The 13794-nt window shown below is 53.7% G+C and overlaps 1 protein-coding gene across 1 annotated transcript in view; it reads left to right on the plus strand.

Annotated features, from left to right (window-relative positions):
- The first annotated feature begins 9359 nt into the window (after positions 1 to 9359).
- The window catches only part of LOC102394877 (DAB2 interacting protein), a 212694-nt gene continuing 208259 nt past the window's right edge, over positions 9360 to 13794 (plus strand). The window contains exon 1 of the mRNA XM_044926306.2: positions 9360 to 9596. Within this exon, the coding sequence (XP_044782241.1) occupies positions 9557 to 9596 (40 nt within the window). The 5' untranslated portion in view covers positions 9360 to 9556. The remainder of the gene's footprint in view (positions 9597 to 13794) is intronic.

Genomic DNA, 13794 nt, shown 5'->3' on the forward strand with positions numbered 1-13794 from the left:
GATTTTTTTTTTTCCTCTTATGTTCAGTACCTGGCATGTGTAGACCATCTTTCACCAGACAATGAAGACCAAGAAGGCAGGAATATGATTGCATTCACCACCAGCGCCAGAGGACTCAAGCTATCTTCACTACTCAACAGATAATGAACACATGGACGGATGGGTGGGTGGATGGAGGGGTGGATGAATGGGTGGGTGGGTGGGTGGATGGATGGGTGAGTGGTGTGTGTGGATGGATGGGTGGATAGATGGAGGATGGGTACTTCAGTGGATGAATGGTTGAGTGATGGGTGGTTGGAAGGATAAATGGATGGAGGGTGGGTAGATGAATAGATAGATGTGTGGGTGGATGAAAAATAGTTGGTTTACAATGTTGTGTTACTTTCAAGCATACAGCAAAGTGATTCAGTTATACATGTATATATATATTTTTTTTTTCGGTTTCAAATTTTTTTCCCTTACAGGTTATTAAAAATATTGAGTATAATTCCCTGTACTATACAGTAGGTCCTTTTTGTTTATTTATTTTATACATAGCAGTGTGTATATGTTAATCCCAAACTCCTAATTTATTTCTCTCCCCCCATGTCCCTTTGACAGCCATAAGTTTGTTTTCTATGCCTGTGGCTCTGTTTTGTGTATAAGTTCATTTGTATCATTTTTTTTGAGTCCACATGTAAGTGATATATATTTGTCTTTGTTCTCATGCCTTTTGACATAGCAATTGTGCTTCTGAAAATATCTCCAATTAAAGTCCCAGCACTGGTGCACAGAAATAGATGGGTGTGCTTGTCATCGTGTAAAGCAGGGGCCAGCCTGGATGTCCCTCAGTGCAGGACCGCTGGGTGGATGGTCGCTCAGCACCACGCAGCACTGGAGGCCAAAACAAAACTCAAAGAGGAGATGGGAAGATTCAGGATTGAATTGTTAAGCGACAAGAGCACATCATAGGACAATCATAGGATGAGCCACGTGTGGTGTGAATGAGCACATGCTCTGCACGTGTGTGTGTGTGTCTGTGTGCCCACATCTGTGTGCATAGGAAGGAGGTAGGACTCCTATTCACCCACCTCCTCATCACATCATCCCTAGGGTACAGAGTGGGATTGGAGGGGAACTTTCCCTATTAATCTATATACTTCTTTATTGACTTTAATCAATCAGCTTGTGAGGTGAAGTGGCTCAGTCGTGTCCGACTCTTTGCAACCCCATGGACTGTAGCATCTGTCCATGGCTTCTCTGTCCATGGGATTTTCAAGGCAAGAGTACTGGAGTGGGTTACCATTTCCTTCTCCAGGGGATCTTCCCAACCTAGGGATCAAACCCAAGTCTCCCGCATTGTAGGCAGACACTCTTACCATCTGAGCCACCAGGGTAATCAGCTTGTATTCCTATGTAATTGGGCGATTATCCCTAGGTATGTTTCAGCACTTGATCTAAACACACACTTTTCTAGCTTCTTGATGGCAGGCAGTGGTTGAAGGCAGTTGGGTTGGGTAGAAAGTCAAGGCCCTCTTCCACCCAACTTTCCAGCCTCATCTCCCAATCTTCCCAAACCTGTACAGCAGGGGTTGGCAAACTCTAGCCTATGGGCCGTATCAGCCCACCATCTTGCTTTTGGACAGCCTGCGGGCTAAGGATGTTTTTTACGTTTTTAAATGGCTGGAAAATAATCAAAAGCAGGATACTGTTTCATGACATGAGAAAATCATATGAAATTCAAATTTCAGAGTTGACAAGTAAAGTTGTGGTTGGAACAAGCCCACACTCATCCATTGATGTGTTGTCCAGGGCTGCTTCAGAGCTTTGACTGTAGGGCTGAGTCGTTTTACAACAGAGGCTGTGTGGCCCGCAAAACCAAAAATATTGACTATCCGGTCCTATACAGAAAAAGTTTGCTGACCCCTGATACATAGTACTTTTTGAAAAAATGTCTATGTTTATTTATTCTTAAGTGGAGGATAATTGCTTTCACTGTTATGTTGGGTTTTGCTATACGACAACGCAAAGCAGCTATATGTATACACATGTCCCCCGTCTTGAGCCTCCCTCCCACCCCAGCCCCTCCCAGCCCTCTAGGTCATCACAGAGCAGGGGCTGAGCTCTCCGTGCTCTGCAGCAGCCTCCCGCTAGCTGTTTTGCACACAGCAGTGTACAAATGTCAGCGCTACTCTCTCCATTCATCCCCCCCTTCCCTTTCCCCCATGTCCCCAAGTCTGTTCCCTATGTCTGCGTCTCTAGTACCTTTTATCCCAGGCTAATCAGTGGTCCTAGGACTTGGCCTCTGCTTTCTCAGGTCCTTCCACCCTACCCGCTCTCTCTGTCCCTCCCCTTGTCTGTTGTTCGGTCGCTCAGTCACGTCTGACTCTTTTCAACCCATGGACCTCAGCACGCCAGGCTTCCCTGTCCTTCACTATCTCCCAGAGTTTCCTCGGACTCATGTCCATTGAGTTGATGATGCCATCCAACCATCTCTCCCCTTGTCTCCTTCTGGAAAACTTGTTTAGTCGCTAAGTTGTGTCCAACTCTTTTGTGACCCCCCCCATGGACTATAGTCCACCAAGGCTCCTCTGTCCATGGACTTCTTCAGGCAAGAATACTGGAGTGGGTAGCCATTCCCTTCTCCAGAGGATCTTCCTGACCCCGGGATCGAACCTGCATCTCCTGCTTGGCAGGCGGATTCTTTACCATTGAGCCACCTGGGAAGCCCTCTAGAAAACTAGCCATCCTAAAAGATTGCTTCCAAACCTCCTGGCTGATGCCTTGGGCATCCCTCCTGGCCCTCCCTCCCCCATCCTAGTGGAGATCCAGGGACTCTGATTCATTTCTGTGTCTCCAGCACTTGGCAGAGTCTCCAGCAAAAGTTTGCTGAATTGCATGGCTGCCGTCATTGCCGAATGGGTAAAATGCTTCCAGGCTTCTTGGTTTTTTCCTGACTCACCACAAAACCTGAAAACTAGCCAGGAAGCATGGGGAGGGGTGTGGGTCAGGTGGAGTGCAGAGGGCTGAGTTAATGTAGGGGGGGTTCTGAGGGTCACAGGGGTTTCCCCCAAGGCCAGGACCAGTGTGGAGCAGCATGGGGACAATACAGCATGACTCCATTGAGAGAGGACCTTACCTGGCATTAGAGGCAACTGACTTCCTGAGAGGGAGGGAGCTCCCTGTCCTGAGAGGTAAGCAAGCAGAGTTGGAGCAAGGATGTCATGGAGGAGATTTCTGCCCCCTCAGGGGTATGCACTGGATGAGCCTCCAACCTCGGGCTCTGGGAAACCTGGGATCCTCCTGGGGCAGTGACCGGGCACTTGGGGAACTTCTGAGGGCTGGGGGAGGAGGCGGATGGAGAGCAGTATGTTTGCCAGCCACCGAAGTTCGCCTCACATCGTGCCAGCCTGTCTGATCCCTGCTGCCGGAAGGCAGGGTGTGCCCATGTCTCCAGGGTTTCCTGGAACCCGAGGCAGGACCCTGGCACCCAGCAACCAGGATGTCCCATATGGAGCCCCACTGCTCATCACAAAATTGAGGACGTCAGGAACTTTGAGGACCCCAGGCCACCATCCCTGACATCCCCTCAGCCCTGGAAAACCCCCTAACTCCTGGCGTTTATCTAGGGCTTGCTTCTTCCTGGAAAGATCTGAGATTCTTTCATGATAATTCAGCTTCACATTTGCAGGACGAAAAGCCCACAGCGCAATGTGGTTGCAAGTCGGGGCCTTGGAATCCGCTGTGTGACCACCGAGGGCAAGCGACTTAACCTTCCCACAGCACCACGAGCAAAGGTCTCGAATTTCTAATCCAGCCCAGCAGTGCGGGGTGGTGTGAGGGCCCAGAGTTTGGGCCTTGCTCCTGCCACTTCCTGGATGTGAGGTTGTGTCTCCTTTCTCTGAGTCCTGGTTTCCCAGGACAACGCTGAGAGGGACCCGGAATGCAGGGAGTGGGGGCTGTCATCAGAAGGAGACCCTCTTGCCCCCGTGGAGCCAGTGACAGGGCCAGCCTGTAACCTGCCCTTGTCCCCTGCCGGCTGGCTCAGAACTTATTTAAAGGTGCCAGCTCTCAGTTTCGTGGCCATTGAACCAAAAAAGCAAAGTGACCTTCTCCTTAAACGCAGGAGATGGCAGCTGCTTGAAGGGGCCCAGGATGGAAGGTGGGGCTACCAGGGAGCAGACCCAAGGCTGGCCTGTCTTCTTGCCCACCCTGTCCCATGTCCCACCTCTGGGCTTGCCTGTCACATCCTCCAGACAAGCTTCTTTTTCCTTCAGCTGGGAGGGCCTGTTAGGTGCTACAGTGGGGCCAGTAGGGCCTTCTCATCTCGCAGACAAGGTCTCAAACCCCAGCTCTGCCACTTCTCAGAAATTCACTGTCGCCTCTCAGTGTTCCCATCTGTGAAATGGGACTCAGAAAACTTTTTTGGAAAAGTTGGTGTGAGGTGCAGAGAGGGTAGCAGGCTCACAGTACAGCCCCCCCCATCCCCAAGTAGAAGACCCTTTGGTCTCCCTCCTGCTGGCTGGCCCTGGGGGCCCAGCCCTTACTGAGAAGGGAGAACCCAGTCCAAGCAGATAAGCAGGAAGATGCAGGAGCGTATCTGGGTGTGAGGAGCCCTGGAACTCAGCAAGAGCTCCTGGGTGGTGGGTTGATTATCAAGACATGGGGCAGTGGGGGGAAATAACCATTGCAGCTAACACTTAGTCCTTCCACACATGTTTAGTGGGGATCCACTTCAGGTGGGCCAGTTGGGGACTGTTCTAAGTGCTGTTCTATACCACGGAGCTTATGTGAAAGCAGGAGCTGGCAGATAAGATGCAAATAAGCATTCAGCTGTGGTACTGGAGAAGACTCTTGAGAGTCCCTTGGACAGAACAGAGATCAAATCAGTCAATCCTAAAGGAAATCAACCCTAAATATTCATCGGAAGGTCTGATGCTGAAGCTGAAGCTCCAATACTTTGGTCACCTGATATGCAGAGCCAACTCACCAGAAAAGACTTTGATGCTGGGAAAGATTGAGGGCAGGAGGAGAAGGGGGCAACAGAGGATGAGATGGTTGGATGGCATCATAGACTCAGTGGATATGAATTTGAGCAAATTCCAGGAGATAGTGAAGGACAGGGAAGTCTGGCATGCTGCCGTCCATGGGGTTGTAAAGTCAAACACAACTTAGCTATTGAACAACAACAATGTCAGGTGATGTCCATCGAAAGGGCCAAGAAGAAAACTAAAGCAAGGAGTGGGGGGAGGGGAGGGGCAGGGGACCTGATATCTCAGAGAGGTGGTGAGGGACCTGAACACAGAATGGGGATAGCGAGGATTTGGGGGGATTTCACTCTAAGCAGGGGAAATGGCCAGACCCTGGGGCAGTTCAAAGAAAAGGCCTGTAAGTCTGGGCTAGGGGGAGGGGAGAGGGAGAGAGATGAGATAAGGAGGGCCTGGAAGGCTGTGTTGAGGACTCTCAACTTGAGCTTTAACGCTTCTTCTGGCCCTGTTCTAAGATCTACCTGTATTAACTCATTAATTCTCCCACCAGCCCTCCAGGGACTCTCCTTACTTCTATTACAGGTGAGGAAACGGAGGCTCTGAGAAGTAAAATCACTTGCTGAGGGTCACCCAACTGGTAAACGGGGAGCTGGGGTTCGGACCCAGGCAGGGTTACCTGTCCTCACTTGAGATAACAGCCAGGATGCTCCAAAGTGGACTCCAGCCCACACTGGTCTGTGTTCTGGAGAAGAGCCATGCAGGGTGGGACAGGGTCTGAGCCTGGGGTCAGGCTCCACCTCAGTTCAGAGCCCCAGACTGGGCAAGACTATGGACTCCATTTGGCCCTGGACACAGGGTTTAACTAGAAAATCAGAACGTGGAACAGAAGAGAACCTGAACGCTCATGCCACCAGGGGTGCTGGACGTCTCCTGCCTTATTCCTAGTCCATGCAGTGACGGGTTGCCGGCCCTTACTAGCGTCTGCCCGGAGAACACCTCTTCATCCCTGTCTGTCCAGCTCAGTTGGCCCCTCCTCTGCAAAGCTTTTCTTTATTATTTTTTTTTAAATTTATGGACTTATTTGGCTGCACTGGGTCTTCATTGCTGCACGAGGACTTTCTCTTGTTGCGGTGAGTGGGGGCTACTCTTCACTCTGGTGCTCAGGCTTCTCATTGCAGTGCCTTCTCTTGTTGTAGAGCACGGGCTCTAGAGTCTGGGCTCAGTAGCGGTGGTGCACGGGCTTAGTTGCTCCACAGCATGTGGGATCTTCCCAGACCAGGGATCAAACCTGTGTCCCCTGCATTGGCAGGAGGATTCTTAACCACTGGACTACCAGGGCAGCCCTGTGCAGCTTTTCTGATTCTGCTAAGCAGATTGGCTCCTCCTCCAGCCTCACTTTATTCCCCTCTAGCTTTCAGATCCTTGGGTTTTGATTCTTCCTTTTTGTGTCTGGCTCCCAGGCTTGGCCCAGCCTGGGCGTGGCAGGCACAGAAAGAGTGAGTGGGTGGATGCAGCATCTCTATGGCAACCTGCTGGCCTGTTGCAGCGTGGTCCATCTAATCCATTACCGCCCTATGAGGAAAGGCCAGGAGAAGCCCCATTCCACCACCGAGACGCCTAAGTGCGGAGTCATAGCTCAGTGTCACCACCTCGTAAGCAGCAGAGTCTGGTTAGAAACCCAGGTGGTTAATTTCAGCCCTATCACACTCTAGCAAGAAAAAGACCTCAAATGCCTCTGCAAATGGGCCCCTATAGCTCCCTGAATCCCTGGGACTCCCAGAAGCCCTGGGGTCCCTGGAGGTTGAGGAAGTAGAGGGAACTGGATCTGAGCTCACCTGTTGACTAGGGGTCCAGGTTTCCCATCCACCACTCCTAGACCCCCTCCCCCACACCCGCTGAGTCAGAGATCCAGGGAGCCTGATGCCTGCAGCTGCCTGGGTAGGGCCTGACCTCCCTGTAATTAAGGCAGCGGGAGGCTGGGCGCTGGGATCTCTGTCATCACAGAGGGGTGGTCACGGGTGACAGAGGAGCTTCCCCCAGGCTAGGCCAACCACGTCAGCAGCCACTGGCTGCTCTGGGAGCACTGGGCAACAGCGGGGGGCTGGGAGGGGTCAGGAGGGTGTTTCCCTCCCTGCCACCCCAGCCTGGTCCCTCCTGCCAGCCTCCCAGCTTGTCTCTATCTCCTATTTCACCCCTCTTTTTTTCTAAACTTTTTATTGACAATTTTGGGGGGGCCACACCACATGACGTGCAGGATCTTAGTTCCCCAAACAGGGGTTGAACGCTCGCCCCTTGCAGTGGACATGCAGGGTCCTGACCACTGTACCACCAGGGAAGTCCCCCATCTCCCTCCTCTTTTTTAAAAAATATTTTCTTTCTTTATTTAGTTGTGCCAGGTTTTAGTTGTGGCATGCAGGAGCGTTTAGTTGCAATTTGTGGGATCTAGTTCCCTGACCAGGGATTGAACCCCAGGCCCCCAGCATTGGAAGTACCATGTCTTAGCCACTGGACCACCAGGGAAGTCCCCATCTCCCTCCTCTTAATGTCCCCTCTGCCTCAGCTTCAGTGTCTGTCTCCAAAAATCTGGCCACTGAGGCTCAGTTTCTAATGTCCCAGTGTTCTGTGGGGAACAGACAGTTTCTCTGCTGTAAGTGCAGAGTGTTAAAGAGAATTCTGGGAAAGGGCCGTCTCCAGGGATACCCAGGTATCCACTGGGATGCAGGCCGTCCTCTGGACAGAGGGCTTTCGAGGCTGCTCGTGCCCCCTGGGCCAAGCCTGCACTCCTGGGCTGTGATCCCACGTCCACTGGTTCCAGCCCCAACCACTCACCTGCTCCGATACCCTCCCGGCCCCTTGTCATTCCCTCTGCGTGCTGCTTCCATTTGCTGCTGTCATGCCCTTCCTGCCTCTGTGCCTTTGCCTGTGCCATTCCCTCTTCCTGGGAGGCCCGCACCTTCTCGCACTTGCCCATCCCATTTCTGATCTTCTCTCTGTCCGGTTCAGATGCCTCTTCCCCCAGGCCTCCTTCCCTGATTGGGCCCAAATGACACTCTGCCTGTCCCGCAAGCCCCGGGGCCCTGTTGTATTCTGGGTCTGAGATGTGGATTGAATTACTGCATCTTTGTCCTCCCCCCAGCACCACCTCCCTCACCAGCATCTAGGCTATGACCTCTCTGGAGGTTCAGGCCTGGTCTGAAGGCTACTCACAAGCCTCGAACAAGTCACTTCTCCCCTCTCATCGGCCTTATCCTCATCTGTGAAACAGGGCGGGCAGGGTTTTGGCTGGCGGGGTCACTGAGGAGTGACCGTATCCACGTGGGGAACACTGGGACCGGTGCCCGGCTCTGGTGGCCGCTTAGTGAGTGGCACCCAGTGTTATTATAGCTGTGCCCATAGAGGCCAGTGTCCCTCTCCCCTGGGGACTTGACAGCCCCCGTCCAGTCCTGCCCCAGCCTCTACCCCCTTATACAGTAGCCAGAGAGGCCTTTCTAAAGAACAGCCTGGAATGTCTCCCTCCCATGCATCATCCCCTGGGTCAAACCTGAGAACCATCCCCGCCCATGAGGCCCTGCCTGATCCCCTCTGCTACTTCTCTCCCACCACCTCTGCCATGGCCGCTGCTCCAACTGCCTGGGACTTATCGAGGAGGTCACTGAACACCCCAAGTGCCATCTCAGTTCAGGGCTCCTGCACAGCACGCTCCCTCTACCCAGCACATCCTCCCCCTCACTCCCTCCTTCTTCAGCTGGCTAATTGCTACTCACCCATAAGGCCCCAGCTTAAGTGCCCAGTCCTCCAGGAAGCCTTCCCTGACCACCTCCCCCTGTCTGGGTGAGGCAGCCCTTTTTTTTTCAAGTTCCCACAGCTCTTAGTGCACACGCTGCATTGCACAGGCCTGTTTACCTGTGAGCTCCAAGAGACCAGATGCTGAGACTTGCTCCCTCCTGCAAAACCCAGCACCTGGCACGGTGTCTGGCGCCGAGTAGATGCTCAAAAAAAATCTAGTGTCTGACTGAATGGATGGATGAGTCAATTTCTGCATCCCCCACACTGCAGGAAATGTCTGTAGAACAGATTTGAGTGGGAGGTTCCAGCAGGGCCTGGGAGAAGCCCCTGGGGTTTGGGCACTGGGCGGTGAACAGAGCAGACCCCCCATCCCCTCCTGTGGGTGGGTCAGCCTCCCCCCTTCCCACAGACCCCGGGGTCCCCTGGAGCCACCTTCCAGATGCTCAGCCCAGGCTCACCCTTACCTCTTAGCTTTTCCATTTGCGCAGGCCGGCCAGATCCCTGCAGCCAGCGTCGCGGGCAGCCAGGCCAATCGTCCGGGCGTCTTCCTATTTTAGACATCTCTGCTGCCTCGGTCCCTTCTAATGTTTCCAGCCAGGCTGCGGGGGGAGGAAAAAGAGGTTACTGCTACTTTAAATGTACTGTATGAAGGCGAGGGCTGGAAAGGGGCCTGCGTGCAGGAATACCCAGTCATCTAGTTGGAAAAGCCGCCAGATGGAATACAAAAGGAGAAACCCAGACGCTCATGGAGACAGCCTCGGTTCATAAATCAGGTGGGGCCAGGGGCTGGGGGCCCATACGCCATGGAGCCCGACTCCCTCTTGGACCAAGACGACTCCTTCGGTAAGACCAGAGCGCCAGCAAAGTGGCAGAGTGCTGCTCAGGGAGACTTTCTCTGTTTGCTGTGGGAATCCAGGAATGCGAGTTGAAGCGGGGAGGAAGATGGGCACTGCCTGGTGTGGGGACCTGTGGGTCATGGGTGCCGGCGGTTGCGGGGCACAGAGCTGAAGGGTCCCCGGAGCCAGCATTCCTTGGGACCAAGCATCGGCGGGGTTGGGGGATGGAGCGGGAGTTTTGACCGCTTCTGTTTTGCTCCTGGACCAGAAGGAAAGGAAGGAAGTTTGCAGCCCCCTGCCTGTCTGCCTCACTCGCGGTCGTCCCCAGGCCTGCTGGTTGCGGTGGGGGATTTAATTAGTGAGATCCTGCAGATAAATATAGATGGACCAGGCAAGAGCAACGCAGTCTGTAATTAAAGCCAGGCTGCAAGCATTCCCCGGTCTGCAGAGCCCCAGGGGCTGCCCCCGGGGAGCACCCCTGCAGCAGCCTCCCTGCAAACCCTGGGCAGATTGTTGGGCGAAAGTTGCTTGGGACAGAGCCCTTGTCGGGAGCTGGTGGCGAGGAACTTGTACATTTCTCAATGGATCAGCCATGGCAGTTTCTGCAGGCTGGGGGCTCCAGGGTTGCAGGGGTCTAAGACCCAGATTGCTCAGCCCGGCCAGGCTGTGCACTTTTGGTTAGGATGCGGGGGTTGGGGGGGGGCGCGGGGGGTTGAGGGGGCACTCTGGCCATCTCTGCGATGTGGGAAGATGGGAAGCAGGAGGGCCGGAGGGTGGCTGAGGGACTGAGGAGGGCTGGGCTGGGGGGACGTAGGTTTTAAGGCTCTGTAAGGAGGGGGCCCTGTTGGCCTTGGAGAGGAGAGCTAGTCAAGAGAGGCGTCACTCCAGCTAGGATCAGCCTTTTGGGGACCTAGATCGTCCTGGGCCTATGGTTCCTGTTAAGAAAACTGTGTGCTTCTCCCCCTGGACCCTTACCCCCACCTCAGCCAGGCCTGGCTGCAAGGCACAGATTCAAGGCCAAATTTCTTCCCTCCTGCCGGCTCCAGTTCTTTCCAGGGAGAGGGGCTCTTGCCATGTTTGGAGCTGCACCCCTCAGGGGAGCTTGGCGCCACCTAGCCTAGCCTAGCCTGCGGGCCTGGCATCTTTGAGAGGTCGGGTGGCCAGTGGATGCCTGCCAAGTGACCTCCACGTGCCAGGCTCTGTGTCAGGGTCAGGGGTGCAGGAAGAGAGAACTCAAACCTAAGAAACAGTTTGTGATTAGTGAATGGAGAGAGGAAAGAGAGAGGGAGGGAGCAAGGGAGGGAGAAGAGGGAGATGGTGCCTTGGCCCTGGAAGAGCTCCTGGCCTCCAATGGGAGACAAATGATATGAGGCTGGATTCTGAGTGATGAGTTCCTGGGAGGGAGGTGGAGCAGACAGTCTGGAGTGTGGGACAGGCCTGCCTGTCTGCAGAGGTGTCCACCTGAACTTGGCAGGGGGACATCTAGATGCTACCCCATGGAGGGCACAGACCCCTGTCTGGGGGACCAACCCAGAGCCAGGCAAGGCTCCAGTTCCCTCTGTCTCCCTACCTGGAACTCACTGGTGTCTCAGAAACCCACAGCCTCCACCTGCTGTCCCGCGGGTGTGCTAGCAGCAGTCCTGGGGCAGGGTAAGTCCGGGGCCCTGGAAACGGAGGCTGCTTGCACCGTAACCGAAGGGCCCATGCATCAGCTCCTTGTTCCCCCTTGTGGGAGCCTGTGGCTGGCCTTCTGGAAGCTGGGCAGGCAGTGAGGTACCTGGGATCTGAGGGGAAAAGACAAGGGGACAGGGGACAGTTCCTCAGGAAAGTGATGAGCAGGAATGGAGGGGAGCCCAGGAAGTCCTTGGGAGTGGCCCCAAGCTGAAGGGGCCATCCTGGCCAGGTCTTACAGTTATTCATCTAACAAATACTACTTTCAGATCCTGAACTAAGTTTTGGGGTTGGAGAGACAAGTCAAACCTTGTCTCTGCCTTTGTGACACTCCCAGGCTAGTCTGGGAGAGACGTAAGCACTGATGGGGAAGGCCAAGGCCCCGTGGAATCCTTAACCCCGCACTTGGAGTCCAGGAAGGCTTCCTGGAGGAGGTGACTCCCCCACCAAAGAAGTGGATGACTCCTTCTTTTGTGAAGCAATTTCTTCACCTGGCTTCTGGGATAGGCCACCCTCCTGATTTTCTCCCATCTATCTCCCAGTCTTTTTTTCTGGTTCCTTCTCTTGGACCCTTCAGTCTCCCTGTTAACCACAAGGTCCCTTCAGCAAGGTTGATCTTTTCTGCGTCCCTCTGTGATCTGACTCTTCTGTCCTCATCCCCTGGCTCTGTAGGCTCCAGTAACACTGCTCCGTCCTTCCTCACACTCACCAAACTAGTTAATGCCCTCGGGGCCTTTGCATATGCTATTTCCTTTGCCAGGAATCCTTTTCCTCTCTTTCTTCATTGAGCTAAATTCCTCCTCCTCCTCCCAGTCTCCAGTGAGAGTCAGTTCCTCAGAGAGGCCCTCCTTAGATCACATTGAAGTGAAGTGAAGTGAAGTGAAGTGAATTCGCTCAGTTGTGTCCAACTCTTTGCGACCCTGTGGACTGTAGCCTACCAGGCTTCTCCATCCATGGGATTCTCCAGGCAAGAATACTGGAGTGGGTTACCATTTCCTTCTCCAGGGGATCTTCCCAACCCAGGGATCGAACCTGGGTCTCCCGCATTGGAGGCAGACGCTTTAACCTCTGAGCCACCAAGCAAATCACACACGTTACTCTGTCAAATTAGAGCCCACTCTCCTACCCTCTCTTTTCCTTTATAGGACCAGTTCCTAGTCACACATGGGCTTTCCTTATGGCTCAGCTGGTACAGAATCCGCCTGCAATGCAGGAGATCCTGGTTCTATTCCTGGGAAGACTGAACTGGAGCGGGGAAAGGCTACTCACTCCAGTATTCTGGCCCGGAGAATTCCATGGACTGTATAGTCCATGGGGTTGCAAAGAGTCGAATACGACTGACCGATTTTCACTTTCATTTTCAGTCTCCTAGTTGCTCGACACCTTATGGTATGTGTATGTGTTTAACCTCTGTCCCCCACTCATCTCTAAGTGTCCTGACAGCTGTTATCCCCAGAGCATGGCTCTCTGCCTGGCCTGTAGTGAGAATCCAACAAATGCTTGTGAACGAGTGAGTGAGCAGAAGATTCGGTTGGCTCAGCCAGGGAGGTGAGAAAAGACATTCCAGGCAGAGAGACCCTTGGGGGGTTCTCTGACACTTCTGGTGAGAGTGATGTTTCTGGTCAAGGGATGGTGAGTTGAGCTCCTTGGGGACCCAGGATGGGGACAGGGTGGGGAGAGGCACAGCTGAAGGAAGGGCTCTGGGCCGCCCTTCTCTTCTTCAAGCAGAGCAAGACTTTCTTCCATTTGGCGGATATCCTGAGCTCTGATTCCATTCACCAGGTGCTCAGGGGCTGAGAGGAGTTTGTCCGCATCCCTAGCCGATGACTCTGATGTTCTGGAGGCCTCGGCACATTCAGGGTATCTTAGCAGACAGGGCTGAGTAGAGCCCCATAGGGTGTCCTGAGACTTGGGACCTTAGAACAAGATCCTTAGGACAATGCTCTTAGAACAAGGTCATTGAGGGCTCAGACCACAGCTGGGGAGAGCGGCACACACAGGAGCAGAGATTTCTTTTATACAACAATCAGGGGCAGGAGGGCAAGGGCTTGGAGCCTGCGCACTAACCCTAGCAGAGCCCTTCACGGAGGTGGCTCAGTTTCCCCAAGTGTAAATCGGGGTGAGGACCAGACAAGATCTGACTGACTCCCTCTGGCAAGGGCCTTTCAGAGTTGCATGGAAAGGCCAAACTAGAGAAGCAAAGCACAGTACGTCCTTCTCGTGTCCTCTGATAGCCGAGGAAAGGGACGAGGGGATCACCCAGTCACTGACTTGACTCCCACTCAAGACCCTGAGATCCTTGCAGGCAGGCGCTGTGTCTTATTTGCTGCTGTATCTCTAGGGTCCTGCACAGTGCCTGGCCCTGAGAAGGTGCTCCATATGCATTCATGGGATGAATGAATGAATGAATGAGTGAATGAGCTGGATCCTGCCCTTAACTTGATCGTGCCCTCAGGCATCTTCCTCCTCTGTGGGCTTTTGGTTCCTTAACTGCCTGATGAGGGTACTGTCCTCCACACCCCCAACTGTTTCCA

This window comes from Bubalus bubalis, chromosome 12, assembly GCF_019923935.1.
Source record: "Bubalus bubalis isolate 160015118507 breed Murrah chromosome 12, NDDB_SH_1, whole genome shotgun sequence".
In the NCBI taxonomy this organism is placed as follows: Eukaryota; Metazoa; Chordata; class Mammalia; order Artiodactyla; family Bovidae; genus Bubalus; species Bubalus bubalis.